The sequence below is a fragment of the Scylla paramamosain genome, chromosome 28, assembly GCF_035594125.1.
Source record: "Scylla paramamosain isolate STU-SP2022 chromosome 28, ASM3559412v1, whole genome shotgun sequence".
NCBI lineage: Eukaryota > Metazoa > Arthropoda > Malacostraca > Decapoda > Portunidae > Scylla > Scylla paramamosain.
The window spans coordinates 5691147-5709633 of NC_087178.1; the positions used below are offsets into that span (position 1 = coordinate 5691147).

An 18487-nucleotide genomic window follows, 5' to 3' on the forward strand; every position below is an offset into this window, starting at 1 on the left:
ATTATTCAGAAATGTGTTGTGTACGCGCTTTATTCGCCAATTTTTAACACCCTACGTGTGACATTCACGGTGACTTACTGTTCCTCTCTCGTCCACAGCTATCTGCATAAGGGACTGTGGACCTGGAGGACGGTGCGTGCGTCCCAACCTGTGCATCTGTGCCACCGGCGACATCTCTCGTATGTGTAACGGCAGCGGAAGGAACGGGAGGCACGGCGGGCGCAACGGTCTGGGCAGGCATGGAGGCAGGGGCGTTATCGACGGTGTGAATGTTGGAGTAGGCTTTGTCAATGGAGGAAATGGAGGAGGAGCAGGAGCGACACCTGGATATCTTGGTGAAAGGGGGCGAAATGGTGGACCAGGTGGACCAAGAACCATCGGTCAACCGGTAGATACTGGCAGACCAGTTGTTGTTGGACCAGGAGGCGTTGTACCGGGAGGCGTTGGACCAGGAGGCATTGGGCCAGGAGGCCTTAGACCGGGAGGCCTTGGACCAGGAGGCCTTGGACCGGGAGGCCTTGGACCGGGAGGCCTTGGACCGGGAGGCCTTGGACCGGGAGGAGTTAGACCAGGAGGCGTTGGACCGGGAGGGGTTGGACCAGGAGGCCTTGGACCAGGAGGAGTTGGGCCAGGAGGCGTTGGACCGGGAGGAGTTGGACCGGGAGGGATTGGACCAGGAGGCCTTGGACCGGGAGGAGTTGGGCCAGGAGGTGTTGGACCTGGAGGCCTTGGACCGGGAGGCAATGGACCAGGAGACCTTGGACCGGGAAGGGTTAGAACAGATGTCGTTGGACCGGGAGTACCCGGCTACAGGCCAACACCCGTCAACGGACAAGGCGGTGGACCGGTGAGCGTTGGAATAGAAGATGTCTTTAGGCCAGGAGACGTCAACGGAGCAGGAGGCAACGGAGGGCGAGGTGGTGGCTTCAATGGCGGAGTGGTGTACTCTGGAGGAAGAGACCGACAAGGTAAGTGTGGCAGGGAGTCGGGTGACGGGTGAGGCTGGTCATGGAGTAAGAGGAAACATAAAAGAATATCTTAAAACTTTCTAGTTTCAGTAATCACAAGAGGAGAATGTTGTACTTTGAATCTGGGTGCGAAAGGACATCCAACAACAAAGCACAATTGGTTGCATTTCTAATCATCTAAAATATAGTTTGACTTTTGGTCAGGAAGGTGTTGATGACTTAATTTACTCAGCACTTACTTGGAAAAGAATCAAGGTTTGCTTCGTGCAAGTCTCTTCGCGGCACTGAGGCAAATCCGAGGCTGAGTTCACTCTAACATATTACTTAATTTACTGGTGCTAACCAAAACCTCGAAGACTGGAAGAAGAAAATAATATAATTTTATGAAACTGGAATATCTTATAATAGGTCAGATGATCAAGTAAATATTTTCCCTTCTACTCCCAAGGAACGAACACCAGTTTCTGAATGAGTATTACATTATTCTTCACGACAAGGTTCTTCAGGGAACGGGATGTCTCATAATACATATGGACGTCTGAATAAACCAAGGAATGCTCATGTGTGTGTGTGTGTGTGTGTGTGTGTATGTGTGTGTGTGTGTGTGTGTGTGTGTGTGTATATATATATATATATATATATATATATATATATATATATATATATATATATATATATATATATATATATATATATATATATATATCAGTGAGAGAGGATGAGGACGAGCGGTTTCCTCACCCACACAGACAGCGGTGGGTGCCAGACGACTTGCCTGAACGGGGGCACGTGTCGGGGGCGGCAGTGCTTCTGTCGTCAGGGTTACACGGGGGAACACTGTGCTGAGCGTGAGTCCTGAGCACTGCTGAGCCACGCAACACTATGTATCCTCTCAAAGATCATGTTATGTCCTTGTCCAAGCTTCAAATAATTTACTTAATAGGAAGCTAACTAGTATCGCCTGCCTTTTTAGTGCCCCACAGTCATCTGATGGCTTGGTGCTTGAATCCTACACCATTGATTTAATCCCCGAAAACAAGAAATGATAATGCTGCAGGATCAGTGTGCTTTCTGAAAATAGTGTGAGATGATAATAAATAGTTTAGTGGTGCTCAACTAACGTCGGCAATTTGAAAGAAGCACGTATTACCTTCTGCTAGCATTATTTCTTCATTCATTTATCGATTTTGTTCGGTTAAACTGCAGTGTTTTCAGTGCATGAGTGTCCTTGACTAAATACATCCTTAGGGAAGGGATATACTACGTCAATCAGGTGAAGTATTATGAAATGGTTTGGAGGAGTTTTCGGTAACAAGAAACATGTTGCAAATACAAATTCTTACAATATATATTAAGCATCTGATGCAGTTTTCCGTGTTTATTTACGGCTATCAGGGAGGCTAAAACTTTCCGTGTCTTGCAGCTGTGTGTCGGGAGCCTTGTCTGAACGGCGGCCGCTGTGTGGGGCCCGACCGCTGTGCCTGTGTCTACGGCTTCACGGGCAGGCGGTGTGAGGCAGGTGAGTCATCACAGAACTTCGCCTTAACCATTATGTTAATTGTGTTAACTTTAGTATTAAGACTACTATCATCTGCATCGGGTAAATTTTGCAGCATCTCTATGTTTCCTGCTCCCATAAAGAACATGTCCCTGTATCAATCTTGACAATTGGAAGCATAGCAGCTTCATGTTTGGGTCAGTTCATTTTGCTACCACAATTGGTAAATTTCAGTATTTTCATATCTATTCATACGGAAATCATGTATGTTATCAAATAGAGTATACATGGAGGAGGATTAAACAGCAGAAAGCTAAGGTGTGTCCTTGACTCTCGTGTCGTGGCGCACGCCACATGTGCTTCAAGCTGAGCGGCCGCCAAGTAACCAGGGGACTCACAAGGTCTTGAATAGCAAATATTTTAATTGCAGCTAATGAGATCATAACCAACGTTACTGGGCTTCTGATAAAATCAACAGTACGTTTGTGTATGCATGGATCACTCCAGGGGTAGGTGTCATGAGTTTCCGAATCTGGCAGGAAAGCAAGTCAAGAAGTGGTGCCTTGAGCATTGTCTAAAACCAGCCTTGAAATGAAGATGTTCACATTGTTATTTATAATTATCATTATTTTTCTATTTAATTTAATTAATTTATTTATTTGTTTATTTATTTATTTATTTTTTTTTTTTTTTTTATTTATTTATTTATTTTTATTTATTTTTTATTTTTATTTTATTTTATTTTATTTTATTTTATTTATTTATTTATTTTTTTTTTACCAGACTACAGAACAGGGCCTTGCTTCACAAAGGTGCAACATGACATGTGCCAAGGGCAGCTGCCTGGGGTGGTGTGCACCAAGCAGTTGTGCTGTGCCACCATTGGTAAGGCTTGGGGCCACCCTTGTGAACACTGTCCTCAGAGACTTGACTGTGATAAAGGATTCCTCAAGAACATTCACAGTGGACAATGTGTAGGTATGTTTTTTTTTTTTTTTTATTTGTATAAACATTTTGTATCATATGCTTGAGCTACACTATGACTTGAAGATTTTTTGTCTACTGTGTCATATATGCTTGGTTTTCTCAGGCCTGTTATTTTCTGGTATGTCTCTTGAAAGTTCTCAAATTGAATACCGAAGTGCTCAGTAATGGTAAATAGTTCATAAAAGCTCATTAAATTCATAATACAGATTTGTGAATATAGCAATATTTTTCTGTAATGTTGTTTTCAGACATTGATGAGTGTGAGGCAATCCCTGGCCTGTGCGAGGGAGGCTTGTGTGTGAACAGCCATGGCTCCTTCAGGTGTGAGTGTCCCGAGGGCCAGACACAGAACCCCCAGACCAATGCCTGTGAGGACCGCGATGAGTGTGCTGAGGAAGACACCTGCCTCAATGGCCGCTGTGTCAACACTGATGGCAGTTTCTACTGCAGCTGCAACACAGGATTCATTCCCAGCCAGAATCGCAAGGCCTGCATAGGTACTGGTTATGCTGTCATAATCTATTTTTATACCAAGTTTTTCCATAGATTTTATATAAAAACTTTTTAATGTTCTTGGACCTTAGCACCAAAAGGTTATTTTTCTGTTACTTAGAGCATATTTCAATACACCAAGGCATAAGGAATATTGGACCATGTACTACTCAAGGTGAAATGTAAAAACAAATGAAGCAGCACAACAGAACCTAGAATTAAATGTTTCACTTCCTTCCCTGCAGATGCCCGGCAGGGAAATTGTTATACTGAGCTCCGAGGGAGAGGACGCTGCAGAAAACCACTGCCCATCCCCCTCACCCAGCAGGCCTGCTGTTGCCGCAAGAACATGGGCAAGGCTTGGGGAGAGGGACTTAATGATTGTGTTCCCTGTCCTATGATTGGTGAAGGTAAGATAGAAGAGAGCAAAGGAAATCAAATATACATTGTTATGCTGAAGTGATGTGTGCAAACTTAAAAAAGAATGAAGCAAAACTAAAGTATTTTGCCCGAGTATGATATTTGTCATGCACCTAAACTTGATAAACTTCTAAAATGTTCATGTAGTGAAACATATGCATTCCATCAGAGAGTTATGAGAAGCTGTGTGATCAGTCAGATTACCAACATCCACCCATGGACCAGTGTATCCTCAAGCCCTCACTGTGTGGGGATGGCGGGCGCTGCATTGACACAGTTGATGGCTACACTTGCGAGTGTTATGATGGCTTCTCCCTCAACACAGTGACCAGCATATGTGAAGGTATAGTGTTACAGTGTTGCCTTTGTGTTTTTTGTGTGGTGTGTCCCAAGTAAGAGAAGATAGAGGAATAACACTGGTTACATATACAAAATTACCTTGTTAATTTACATGGAAATGAGATCATCATATAATTTTGTTTTGCAGATAGGGATGAGTGCCGAGAAGGTGTCTGCCAAGGGGGTCAGTGCTACAACACACAAGGAAGCTTCATCTGTCGCTGTCCAGTTGGCTTTGACATTTCTTCGGATGGTCTCTCGTGTATTGGTACTGTCTGGTCTCACTCCAGGTCTCTTTGTAGCACTGCATGTGCCATTTTCCTTCATGATATAACTGAATCCCATGTGAACTTATTTTTTTGACATAAAGGTTTTCATTCATAGGTAATTTGTAATTTTCATTGACCTGCATAACATAGTTTCTTTATTTGGCTTTGGACTTTATTTATCTAGTTATGAAAACTGCACAAAAGTAGTTAAACAACCAGAATATGCATAAACAGTGTAAACAGTCTTGAAAATTAAAGTTTGATAGTACAGTCCTCTATATATTGTATGTCATTATATATGTTATATACTAACACATATGTGCTTCCATTTCATATAAAGTACTCTTCAAGAGATATATAATAAATCTAAGTTATTGGATACTTTAGAGCTGTTGAGGGCTAGGTCTTTAATGCATCATTTAGAGGTAGCTGATAACAAGTCCTTTTGTACTTTACTTGAAATGATGGATTTCTATTTGCAGATCACGATGAGTGTAGTGAGACAGGAATGTGTGCCAATGGGATCTGTACAAATATGGATGGCTCCTTTAAGTGTGTGTGCAATGACGGCTACATTCTTTCCTCATCAGGATTTGCTTGCATAGGTGAAAGAACCTAACTTTTTATTTTTATTACCATTGTTTGGCCTTCATCTTTTATATGTTCTATAATGTTTTGATAATTTAATTGAATGGTAATGTTTTTAGAGCCTCTAGGTAATTCCAACATTCTTCCAGACATCAATGAATGTGAGGAAAACAGGCGCATTTGCTTGTTTGGGCGCTGTGAGAATCTGGAAGGGAGCTACCGGTGCGTGTGTGACAATGGCTACACCCACTCTACTGATGGAAGCTTCTGTACTGACGTGGATGAGTGTGGTGAGACAGGGATGTGTGAACATGGCTCCTGCCTCAATGTGGATGGGTCCTTCAAGTGTGTGTGTCAGCCAGGCTACACGCTCTCTCCCTCGGGCAAGACCTGCATTGGTAAGGCACAAATAGGATGAAAGTTTATCCTTGTTAGTATTACCTTTGTCTTGAAACTTATCTGTGGTGAAACTATGAACCTTTTGAAAGGAGAAAATGGATATTATATAGTAAATTATTGAAGATTTCACTAAATATACATTAAATAAAGCTATACAAGATTAACATGCTTTTAATTTCACTGGTATTGATAAAGATGCAAATACTATGATGAATACACATATTAATATGTTCTTAACATCAACAGATCTCAATGAATGTGAATCTGGGCCATGCAAGAATGGGCGCTGCATCAACACTGATGGGAGCTTCAGGTGCGAGTGTCCACCAGGCTTCACTTTGGGAGTTAACGGCTTGATTTGCCTAGGTAAGTTCTTCCTTCCTACACATTTCTTTCATTCACATTAGTTGCTAAGGTAAAAGTGATCATAACAGTAACTAGCATAAAGATAATTGCTATAACATGCTCCAAATCTCATGCTAGGATCTAAACATTTCTATTTCAGACACAAAGTTAGATTTCTGTTATGCTGTTTACCGAGATGGGCAGTGTTCCAACCCCTCCACCACCCCCACCACCAAGTCTGCCTGCTGCTGCTGCACTGTGATCCTTGGCCAACCCATGGGCTGGGGGACACCATGCCAGTCATGTCCTCAGCCTGGGACACAAGATTTCCTGTCCCTGTGTCCTCACGGCTCGGGCATCACACATGAGGGCCACGGTGAGGTCAGGCGAAGCTTCACTAGGGTGGGACAGTCTCTTCCTGCGCTTGAGCCTTGATGAGAGGATGCCATTCACAAGAACTTTGATATTTTGATTCACAGAGTTGAGGAGTGAGGCCTATGGAGGAGTCCTACCATCCCTCACTCCACCTCATGAATTATACTGCTTTGCTTTTGGAAGCATCTGAGTATTTGAACTTGAAATAACCTGTGACATACAGAGCCATAAAGTCCTGTCCAGTTTTGAATGTGTTAGGGGATACAGAGAGACTTTAATTTATTTTATTTGTATAAGATGTCCAGTTAGACAGAATTTTATAATGTGTGTTTTCAATATTCTACTTCATGTAGTCTATTCATTTATTGATGTATATGTTGTATTCACCTACTGCAGTAGGAGTGCTTCCCTTGTGAGACTCCTTTCCTTCCTTAGATATCAATGAGTGTGCTCTGAGCCTGCCCATCTGCCGCAATGGAGCATGTGAAAACCTTGAGGGTGGCTACCGGTGTATATGCAATCCTGGCTACACAGTGGATGAGAGCGGCCACCAGTGCCATGACATCAATGAGTGTGCCATTGACAACCTCCTGTGTGACGGGGGACAGGTACAATTTTTAATTATGCTTGCATTTTGATGTCAGAAATAATTATTCTAACAATTTCTTGCACATGATACCAGTAATTGTCTTCAGCGCTGAACACTGCATTGTATTATCTTGCAGTGCCGGAACACGCCAGGCAGCTACCAGTGCATCTGTCCATCAGGCACCCAGTTCAATCCAGGCACCAGAGTTTGTGCAGACATTGATGAGTGCAAGGAGTACGGGGAGGAGGCATGTGTTGGTGGCACTTGTGTCAATGTGATTGGCTCCTACAAGTGTGAATGTGAAGAGGGAACCATACTGGACTCCACTGGAAGATATTGCATTGGTAGGAATTTTTATTTCTCTTTACTAATCATATGAAAACTCACACTACTGAAAGAGTAAAGTGAAATAGAAATACCATTTTCAGACAGTATGCAATGATGATACAGTGGAACAGATGGTAAGATTTTGTAGTTTGTATTGTAATATGGAGGCAGCAAGTCAAATGGGTCAAAAGTGAGTCTTGGGTAGCAAAGAAGAGATGTTTGAATCAACATGCAGCACCTTGCTTTTCCAGACAACAGGAGAGGGTCTTGCTGGACCAAAGTTAAGGATGGCCGTTGTGAAAATAACATTCCAAAGCTGACCCTCAAAGCAGAGTGTTGTTGTACCATTGGCAAGGCTTGGGGGTCACCTTGTGAGATCTGCAAGCCTGAGGACTGTGACTGTAGCATCGGTATGGCAAAGGTTTGTGTGTATTTACCTGATTATATTTACTACAGCTGCTTTCATTTTCATACAGACACATCCTTGCCCTCAGTATTTCTTTTCCTTTTAGTTGTTCTAGCTGATTACCTGTCTTTACTGCATTCTGTCATCTGTGTCTTCTTGTGTTATACCTGTCAGCCACATGCCATCTTCAATGCAATCATAAACATTCCTTGAACTGCCATTTTTCCTAGCTGGTTACGAACTGCATTTCTTGAGCACCTTTTATTATATATTGTGCATCTTTCAGCAAACCATTATATCCCATATATTGCAGAAAAAGATTGACATTAGCAACCAAACACTTGTCTTGAGAGACTCATTTCATTCTACTGAAGGGGTAAATGGTACCATGCTTTTGTTTACACAGCTGGAGCTGGGCCTAGAGTTAAAAGAAATAAAGGGAAGACAGCATACATGACCAATGTGTTCCCCTGACTCCAGATGGATGGTAAGACCTGCCAAGACATCAACGAGTGTCAGCTCAACCCCGGCATCTGCCAAGGTGGTGGAGAGTGTGTCAACACAGATGGTTCCTTTACCTGCATCTGTCCACCAGGCCTCACTCTTGACAGCACCAAGACCAAGTGCCTGGACCTGCGAGAGGAAACTTGTTACCTTGAGTATAGAAGTGGGCTGTGCAGCAAGCCACTGGAGGTATATTTCTTTGCTGTCTGATGTTTTATTTCTCAGTTTGTAGTATTATAAAGACACTGAAGGGTAGGAAGGATATTGACAGAGTAGAAATAATAACAATAGGATTGACACCATATACTGTGTGTTCTACAAGATAACTAAAAAGAGAGTGAAGGGATTAGGGACTTTCTTCTACGTATATTCACTCCTCCAATGAGACTAGCATTGTTTTGTCTTCACTATTTGGTTTGACTAAAAAAAGATCTGCCCTGAAAGGAAGAGTATTCTTTGTGTATTTCATATCATAATCATCTTGGAGACATTTCTTTAAGGAATAATTTTTATAGATAAGGTTTAAAATATAAGCAAGACCTAGCCATGATTCAGTTAATCACTCAGAGATGTATCCAGCATATTTAAGTTTAGTTTTCTTTTGTTTTAGGGACTGTTCAAGAAGTCTGCCTGCTGCTGCACAGTGGGGCGGGCCTGGGGTGACGGCTGTGAGGGCTGCCCACGCCCTGGCACCAGCGCCTTTGATGAGCTGTGCCCCAAGAGCTATGGCTACGAGGGAAGGAAAGATATCAATGAGTGTGTCACTTTCCCAGACATGTGTGAAAATGGCCACTGCAGGAACTCCATTGGTTCATTCTCTTGTCGCTGCAACCAAGGATATGCTCTGGATGAGGATGGCGTCAAGTGCTTGGGTGAGGTGCCTCTAATCCTGTCATTCTCTTTTGCCGTGATCTTTTGGTGATGCTAAGTATGATGATAAGTTCTAAATAACACTTTCTCTTGCAGATATTGATGAATGTGGCATCATGCATGGTGTATGTGGCAATGGTACTTGCCAGAATACTGCTGGATCCTTTATGTGTGACTGTGACACAGGCTTTGAATCAACCATGATGATGCAAGTGTGCATGGGTAAGATGAATCAAATAGCATTCTCACATTGCTTTATATTTGCAGTCTTTGTCTTTACCATTTGTTAATCTGCAATAGTCTTTTGTTATTGTTTGTGTGGTAAGAAGAATTTACATAAGTTAGTAATGCACAATGATGTTTGGTAACAGATATCAATGAGTGTGAGAGGACGCCTGGCCTGTGTCGTGGTGGACACTGCATCAACACTCCTGGCAGCTTCAGGTAAAGTGGTCCAGGGTTAGAACAGTTTGATATGTTGTCCATTCATTTGGTTTTACATTGCTTAGTGTTTGAGCCTGCACTACTAGACAAATATTCCCTGTTTGAGAGAGAGAGAGAGAGAGAGAGAGAGAGAGAGAGAGAGAGAGAGAGAGAGAGATATTATGCAAAGATCAGGTGCATAGACAAGTGCAAGTGGAGAGGTTCATCTGTGAGAGAGAGAGAGAGAGAGAGAGAGAGAGAGAGAGAGAGAGATTATGCAAAGATCAAGTCCATAGATGAGTGCAGGTGGAGAGGCTCATCTGTCAAAGCCATCTCCTTGAAAAAGTTCCTAGAGCCATGTGACATGTGACTGCTGTGAGTGTTGCACTGCACAGTCCTACTCTGTGTCCATATGAGTCAGTACCTTATCTAATTCAAACACTTCAGGTTTAAATAATAAACTAGACATTTTTGCAAACAAGTTCTAGAACAGGTCAGCATCATCACTATAATCTTAGAGAACTTTTGAAGTTAATAATAATTTGGATTAATTTTTCATTTTGATATTTTTGTGGTGTAAGATAGAAGCTGATGATAATTTAGATTAGTTTTGTCCTTGAGGTTTTTTGTGGTGTAAGATATGCCATCATTCTTCCCCAGGTGTGAGTGTCCGCCAGGCCACGAATTATCCTCAGACCACCGCTCCTGCAAGGACATTGATGAGTGTTCTCGTACTTCAGGAATCTGCTCCAACGGTGTGTGTGAGAATATGATGGGCACTTACCAGTGTATGTGCAATGATGGCTACCAGCAGACTGGTCAGAAATCTCACTGTGAAGGTGGGTAGTGATCTGTGTTGCAGAGATATGAAGCTCCATTTTTGGCCTTTGCATTAATTTTCCTTGGGATTTATTATTGTATTTATTCCCCATGAAGACAAGTGTAGGTACATTTTTTTTGAGGCAATGTTCTTATACAGTAATGATCTATCCCCCGTGAAGACATTGATGAGTGCAGCCTGAATAATGGCGGCTGTGATGATGTTTGCACCAATACCCCGGGACTCTTCTCCTGCTCGTGCTCCACCGGCTACATGCTGCTGATGGATGGCCGTTCCTGTGCTGATGTGGATGAGTGTAAAGGTGAGGCCTCATTTTATTTTTATAATATGATGTAGAACTTAAGTTTCAGGGCTTAATTGGTATGTGACTTGTGTAAGGAATAATTTCACTGGTATTTTCATTTTCTCTCGCCCTTGGTTTTCAAACTTCTTGAGTCTTAATATTCAGCATTATCAGTATAGGAGAAATGTTAAAGGTAAATCAACCTTTTTGATAGAAACCTTACATAATTTTGTGACTAAAGAAAGAAGAAAATAATTAGTCATCCTATACACATGACAAATAAATCACATGTTGCATAGTAATTTGTACACACTTCATACATAATAAACAATAAAGTAAACATGACATCTTTACCTTGGGAACTATTGTGAAGGAATCTGTTACTGTATCAAAGAAATCCAGGATTATTTATGAATAGATCAATATTTCACCACCAATTTTGTCACCAGAAAACCCAGCCATTTGTTCAGGAGGACAGTGCACTAACACTCCTGGGTCATACCTGTGCACCTGTGAAGGAGGCCTCTTGCCAGACCCTGATGGCCCAGGCTGCCTTGGTGAGTGGGAATATTTTTATTGCTGTAATTGTAAGGAACAAAATGTTGACTAACTCTAATCTATCTACAATATCTATCTACAGTATATACCAGGCTGGTAATCCCACATGGAGTGACCCAGAGAAGGCACCCCACATTCATACTCTTAGCCCTGTTGGTCCCAGGTAGAAAAGAAATGGACAAGCAAGACATTAATGCTAATAATGTACATATATATCACTGAAATTGCTGCAAGTTTCTATCTGATTTTCTCTTGAGTATAAACTGGAGAGGTGTCAACACAAGTAAGTAGAAGAAATTAAGGCCAGAACTGAACCTGTGAACGTTATGGATGTCATTAACTGCCATCATAAATCATATGCTTATCTCTTTCAAAATCTTTTTCAAAACAGATGTGGATGAGTGTGACATGAACCCCAACCTGTGTCAGAATGGCAAGTGTGCAAATGTTGTTGGTTCATTTGCCTGCCAGTGTGAGGACGGCTACAGTGTCAAGTCTGAGTTTGGGCCAGGATGCACCGATGATGATGAATGTGCCTTGGGGACCTTCCTCTGTGATACAAATGCTGAGTGTAACAACATTGATGGCACATATGAGTGTCAATGCAGGGATGGATTCACAGGTGAGTTGTTCACAAAAAAGTTCAAAATTTCTTTTTCAGAAAAATAATTGTAGGAATATTGTGACTACACTTCTAGCTTGATTTTAATGGCTCTTTATTTTAACATATTAAACTAGTAAACTGGAATTTTCAGGCAACGGAAAAACTTGCCGGGATGTCAATGAGTGCCTGACCAACAATGGAGGTTGCCACCGTGATGCTCAGTGCATTAACACCGATGGTTCCTTCAAGTGTGTGTGTGATGCTGGGTTCAGAGGAGATGGCTCATTCTGTGAGGACATAGATGAATGCACACAAGATCCAACCTTGTGTGAGAATGGCCAGTGCCTCAACTTCCCAGGATCATTCAGCTGTGACTGTGAGATGGGCTTCATGCATCCTGACCCACACAGTGAGCCACACAATGAGCAGGAGTGTGTTGATATAGATGAGTGCAACATGTTCAGTAACCTGTGTGTGTATGGCCAGTGTGAGAACATCTTTGGTATGTTCCGCTGCATCTGTGACAAGGGCTACCATCTTGACGAAACGGGAGGCAACTGTACTGACATTGATGAGTGTGACAACCCTGATGTGTGCCAGTATGGAACATGCATCAACATGCAGGGAACCTATGAGTGCGAGTGTCCTCCAAACTATGAGTTGATCAGCACAGGTGACGGCTGTGTGGGTGAGTATTGGCAGCAGTTTTGTGCTCAAACTACATTGGCAATTCCACATCATTGACCAACAGTCACCTCTTTGTATCATTTGCTCAAAGCTATTTTTATAGAGGAGTGAAGAATCCACAAATCTGAAATAGGCATACAGGTCACTAATCTGTGTCACAGACCATGATTAGAACATTTTGCTTCCTGTACTCATGTGGACATGGTAACACTGAGCAGGTGATGTTCTAGACTGTTGATTGGCTGTTCTCTGACTTCTTTCATGTTGAATTTGTCTTCATAACAAATTGCTGAGCACAGAAAGCAAAATGTTTTTGTCACAGTCCGTGCCAGAGACTATAAAATATTAATGCAATGAAATCTCTCACAAAGTGTTGGGTCCATGCCTATCACTGATATGAGTATGTATTAAAAACAGTTTATTTGTTGATATACCAAGGATCAAGGCATAAATATTAGTAAATGAAACATAATATGCTGTCTTACCATGATTCCTTAGAGAGCCACTAACCCTTACAGATCGGCGGGAGGGAGAATGTTTCTTGGATGTTATCAGTGTGAGGAACAAGTATGGCATCTGTCAGGACCCTCTGGGAGATCCTGTGACACAGTCCACCTGCTGTTGCTCCATTGGCAAGGCTTGGGGTCCACGTTGTGAGGTGTGTCCACCAGAAGACTCTGAGGAATATGAGCAGCTGTGTCCTGGCGGCAAGGGATTCCGTCCAAACACCATCACTGTATGTTGTAGGGGAAAAGTTTACTGTAACAGTTTCCTTTTGAATGATGTGACAGTGACCATATTTGAAGTTTATTTATTAGACAAGGTCTTTGAGTTCTTAAAGTAGATTGATGAATTGATAAATGCAACTTATAAGATTATGTGAGTATCCCTCATTTTTTTGGTTTTTGCAACTCCTGTTTACTTCAGGTGATTTTAGAAGACATTGATGAGTGCAGGGAGATGGCAAACCTGTGTGAAAATGGGCGTTGCTCCAACACATTTGGGTCCTTCATGTGTTCCTGTGACAGAGGCTACAGACTCAATGCTGCTGGTTCTCTCTGTGTAGGTCAGTCACTCTGGTACAGGAAGAGGATTGATTCAGTTTATGAAAGTATTATAGAAAATCTTTCACCTCACTGAGCATCTTTCTGTCTGTCCATCTATGTCTCTGCCTCTCTCTTTATTTCATATAAATTATGTTAGAGACCATATTTATTGTTACACTGCAATTTGCTTTAGAATATACTTGAATTATCTTTTCCCTTGTCTGTGGCATTATTATTATTCTCCTGAACTTAATCTTAATAGACAACCTTTGGATTCAGATACATTTGGATACACTTACTTTTGCCTAACTATAAACATCAAAAGTAATAATTTTTATAAGAGACCCGCTTTACCCCTCCTCTTCTCCATGGTCACTTCAGATATTGATGAGTGTGCAGACAGTACCAAGTGCAAGAATGGCTTCTGCATCAACACTGAAGGCAGCTTCCAGTGTGAATGTCCTGATGGTTACACATTGCTTCCCAATCGGGCTGAGTGCATTGACATGAGAGAGGAGAGTTGCTTCATGAAGTATGAGGATGGAGAGTGCACCATGCCTATGCTGTCATCCATTACCAAAATGAAGTGTTGCTGCTCCATGGGTGCTGCCTGGGGCTTCAACTGTGAGCCGTGCCCTGCAAGAAACACCTGTAAGATTCCTTCATGTCTGGAGTGCATGTTGACCTGTTCTTTGAGGATCCTTTCTCTACCTCATTGTATAAGTGTTTGAATGATCATTTTATCACCATTCATGGATGTCAAGGTACTTTTACATGAACTCTTCAAAATGTATAAGCATATGTGACCTGCCTTCCATGCAGAATTTTCTATTTTATGGAGGATTAGTCTTCATTAATCCACTGACAATGTTGGGTCATAATTATTACTGTATGACTTTCCTTAAAAACACCATTGTCAATCTTATTCTTCAGTTCCAAATTTTTTTCTCCCAACAGTGGCCTACAGTGAGCTGTGCTACACAGGCAGCATTAGCCGCCCCATTGGACCTTTGGATCCTGACGGCCGCCCTATTGGCCCTGATGGCCGCCCTATTGGCCCTGACGGACGCCCCATTGGCCCTGATGGACGCCCCATTGGCCCTAATGGACGCCCCATTGGCCCTGATGGCCGCCCAATTGGCCCTGATGGACGCCCAATCAGCCCTGACGGTTACCCCATTGGCCCTGATGGCAGGCCTATTGGCCCTGATGGCAGACCTATCGGCCCTGATGGCCGCCCAGTTGGCCCTGATGGTAGACCTATTGGTCCGGATGGCCGCCCTGTTGGTCCTGATGGTAGACCTATTGGCCCTGATGGTAGGCCAATTGGCCCTGATGGCAGGCCTATTGGCCCTGACGGTAGGCCTATTGGCCCAGATAGGTGGCCTGTTGACCATGACGGCAGACCTATTGGACCTGATGGTAGACCTATCGGCCCTGATGGTAGGCCTATAGGCCCTGACGGCAGGCCTATTGGCCCTGATGGTAGGCCTGTTGGTCCAGACGGTAGGCCTGTTGGTCCAGATGGCAGACCTATTGACCCTGATGGCCGCCCTGTAGGACCTGATGGTAGGCCTATTGGTCCCGATGGCAGACCTATTGGTCCTGATGGTAGACCCATTGGCCCAGATGGCAGGCCTATTGGTCCTGATGGTAGACCTATTGGCCCTGATGGCAGACCTATTGGCCCTGATGGCAGGCCCATTGGTCCTGATGGTAGGCCTATTGGCCCCGATGGCAGGCCTATTGGCCCTGATGGCAGACCTATTGGCCCTGATGGCAGACCTATTGGCCCTGATGACCGCTTTCCACTGGGGCCTTTCCAGCCTAGCTTCCCCACAGATGGGGTGGACCCCGGCACTGTGTACAACCCTATCACTGGTTTGCCTGAAGATCTGGATGAGTGTAAACTCATGAGTCATATGATGTGCAAAAATGGACGTTGCATCAACACCAGGGGCTCCTTCCGCTGCGAGTGTAACCCAGGCTTCCGCTATGATGAGCCCAGCCACATGTGTGTAGGTGAGGCAGGGAGAGGCAGGGGCTGTATTGTAATAAGGACAGTTTATTGGGAGATGTCAGGTAGAATGATGCTACATTTACCTTCCTTTTGAGATGGAATATGGAAGCATATTGTTTAAAAATTTAATATATATATATATTGGGACTTGGAATAATGAATACTACTTGTTTGAAATGGCTTAATGTCATTTTTTATTACTGAAACTTAAGAATACAGAAACTCTTGTGTTCCAGACACTAATGAGTGCGATGAACAAGCCCCGTGCCAAGGGCTTGCCAAATGTGAGAACACTGTGGGAAGTTACCGATGCTCCTGCCCCACAGGATACAGAATCAACAGGCTTACTAATAAGTGTGTTGGTAAGTGCAGTAAGTCTAGTAGAATGAAGAATAAAGATGTAAAGATGTGTCTCATGGAGTTCCCAAGCATGCACCAGTACCTCTGTACAGCAATTAATTGTGTCCAGCACTTTCCTGTTCTCAGCAAATATTTTACATCCCATGGTACATTTCTGTCAACAATAGGGTATTTCACTTCAACTTTTATGAAGGATGCAAATTAATCCTAATTTTTGGTAAGAAATTTTACAGCTTTTATACATTTTGTAACTATTCTATTTTTTTGCCCTTGTTGCTCTTACTCATTCTCATTTTTCATTCTTATTCAGATCATAGGTATATTTTTCACTTCTGATCAGTTACTTTCCAGACAAGGAAATGAACAGATATATAAAGATTCTTCACTGATGATGCCCGAACTGGGAATATTCTCATAACAATGGAACTGGTTGAGGAAAACCAAATAAGACCTCTTCTTTCAGACATCAATGAGTGTGACCAGCAAGGTGTGTGCCAGCGAGGAGTTTGCAACAACTTCCAAGGGAGCTTCCAGTGCATCTGTGACCCAGGTTATGTGCTGACTGCCGAGCGTTCCTCCTGCATCGACTTGGACGAGTGTGTCCGTTCACCTAACATCTGCAACAATGGAACCTGTATCAACTCCATGGGCTCTTACCAATGCCAGTGCTACAGAGGCTTCAAGATTGGACCAAACCGCGATTGTATTGGTGAGGCAGCATGGTTGAATTATCTTTGTTATGAATCCATGACTCATTATTTATCTGTATGTGTTTCATTAGGTTTCCATGTTGTGTGAAGTTCTCAGTAGCTGTAAGTGTCCCCAACCCCCCTGCCCTACCTGTTTACTAAATATAGTGTGTAGGATGGTTACTGTAGAAATGCCTTGTACATACTCACTCTTTATTCCTGCCATAGTGACAGGAGGTGGGACCTGATGAGTATTTCGTTCCAATATCTAAGGAATTCTTACCTCTGCAAGGATACTTTTCAAAGCTAAACATTTATCTTGGCTTGAAATTAATTTCTCAGTGTTTCTATACTCCAAAGGGAGCATGACTGCAAACTCCATTCAGTTCTGCGACTTTGTCATGTTAATATAAAGTATACAAATAATTCAGTACCAGAGTACAAATCTTACCTTATTTTGGCAGATGTGAATGAGTGTCTTATTAATGTGGGTCTGTGTGTCAATGGTCGGTGCCGCAACACTGAGGGATCCTTTGTGTGTGAGTGTGCTGATGGCTACACCCTCACACCTGATGGGGAGCAGTGCAGGGACATCAATGAGTGTTCAGAGGTAAGTCATTTGGTACCCCATCCTCTTTCATTCAGATGCATTTCAAAAAGTGCACAGATATTTTTGTCCTTTTTAATGTAACTGAAAAGAATAGTGGAGTGTTTAATCTATTGACAGTTTTTCCCATAATCACTTACAGTACAATAAACTATGATGTAGCCGAGGAAGATTGAATTAATCTATTCCCTTTCCTTTCCTTTGTGTTCAAGCAAACAATACAGGTGTTTTGAATGTCAGCAAAGGACAAGTTTAGCAATGAAATTAATTAAGTGAATCAGTGCATTGGTGTATCTATTAGTCATCTTTATTGTATTTAGCTGATGACCATAAGGTGCCTTGATATTATTGCATTGCTCTTTCCAGCGGGATGATGTGTGTCCTGCGCCGGGTCGCTGTCAGAACTTGATGGGATCCTTCATTTGTGACTGTCCTGAGGGCTTCACTTTGTCCAGAGATGGAATGTCCTGTATAGGTATAACAACCATTTCTCTTTCATTTTGTATGTTTGCATATTGTTATCTTATGAGCATATAGGAATATATCAGGCTGGCTGTGGCCTAAGTGTACCTTCAGAGTAAAGGAATGCATTGTCATTTCAGACGTGGATGAGTGCCGTACTGTAAAGGACATCTGTGAGAATGGTGACTGTATAAACAAGCAGGGCTCCTTCCAGTGTGTCTGCCCTCCTGGTTTTGAAATTAGCCCTGATGGAACTAAGTGTGTTGACTATCGCCAGGAAGAATGTTATGAGACTTATGATAGGGGTGAGTCTTCATTAGATTCTTTGAACACAGTAGAGATTTGGCATAGCAAAAATATGGTGATGAGGCTGTAAACCCAATGCATGGATTACTTATCAGAAGTCTTTTAGTTCTGTGTTCTAATGCCTAAGTCTTTGAGAATAACATTAGATTTACCCAAAGGGAAATCAAGAAAATAGCACATGTACTTGGTTAAAGGACAACATCTACTTCTACCTGCCTTCCCAAC

At 42.6% G+C, this 18487-nt stretch overlaps 1 protein-coding gene across 3 annotated transcripts in view; it reads left to right on the forward strand.

Moving 5' to 3' along the window:
- LOC135114786 (fibrillin-2-like) overlaps positions 1-18487 on the forward strand; it is a 63463-nt gene that overhangs the window by 34998 nt on the left and 9978 nt on the right. The window contains exons 3-35 of one of the 3 annotated variants that reach the window (XM_064030859.1): positions 99-968; positions 1718-1816; positions 2392-2487; positions 3250-3444; positions 3702-3950; positions 4191-4355; positions 4535-4708; positions 4853-4972; positions 5456-5578; positions 5711-5959; positions 6207-6326; positions 6466-6681; positions 7116-7288; positions 7406-7613; positions 7848-8017; positions 8483-8695; positions 9117-9378; positions 9473-9598; positions 9748-9820; positions 10460-10638; positions 10801-10941; positions 11373-11480; positions 11873-12103; positions 12237-12773; positions 13291-13508; positions 13700-13838; positions 14200-14469; positions 14776-15840; positions 16075-16200; positions 16662-16907; positions 17352-17497; positions 17861-17969; positions 18097-18261. In XM_064030859.1, coding sequence (XP_063886929.1) covers positions 99-968; positions 1718-1816; positions 2392-2487; positions 3250-3444; positions 3702-3950; positions 4191-4355; positions 4535-4708; positions 4853-4972; positions 5456-5578; positions 5711-5959; positions 6207-6326; positions 6466-6681; positions 7116-7288; positions 7406-7613; positions 7848-8017; positions 8483-8695; positions 9117-9378; positions 9473-9598; positions 9748-9820; positions 10460-10638; positions 10801-10941; positions 11373-11480; positions 11873-12103; positions 12237-12773; positions 13291-13508; positions 13700-13838; positions 14200-14469; positions 14776-15840; positions 16075-16200; positions 16662-16907; positions 17352-17497; positions 17861-17969; positions 18097-18261 — 7581 coding nt within the window. Of the gene's footprint in view, positions 1-98; positions 969-1717; positions 1817-2391; positions 2488-3249; positions 3445-3701; positions 3951-4190; positions 4356-4534; positions 4709-4852; positions 4973-5455; positions 5579-5710; positions 5960-6206; positions 6327-6465; positions 6682-7115; positions 7289-7405; positions 7614-7847; positions 8018-8482; positions 8696-9116; positions 9379-9472; positions 9599-9747; positions 9821-10459; positions 10639-10800; positions 10942-11372; positions 11481-11872; positions 12104-12236; positions 12774-13290; positions 13509-13699; positions 13839-14199; positions 14470-14775; positions 15841-16074; positions 16201-16661; positions 16908-17351; positions 17498-17860; positions 17970-18096; positions 18262-18487 lie in introns of those variants that run through there. The other 2 variants (XM_064030860.1, XM_064030861.1) reach the window with 2 other exon arrangements.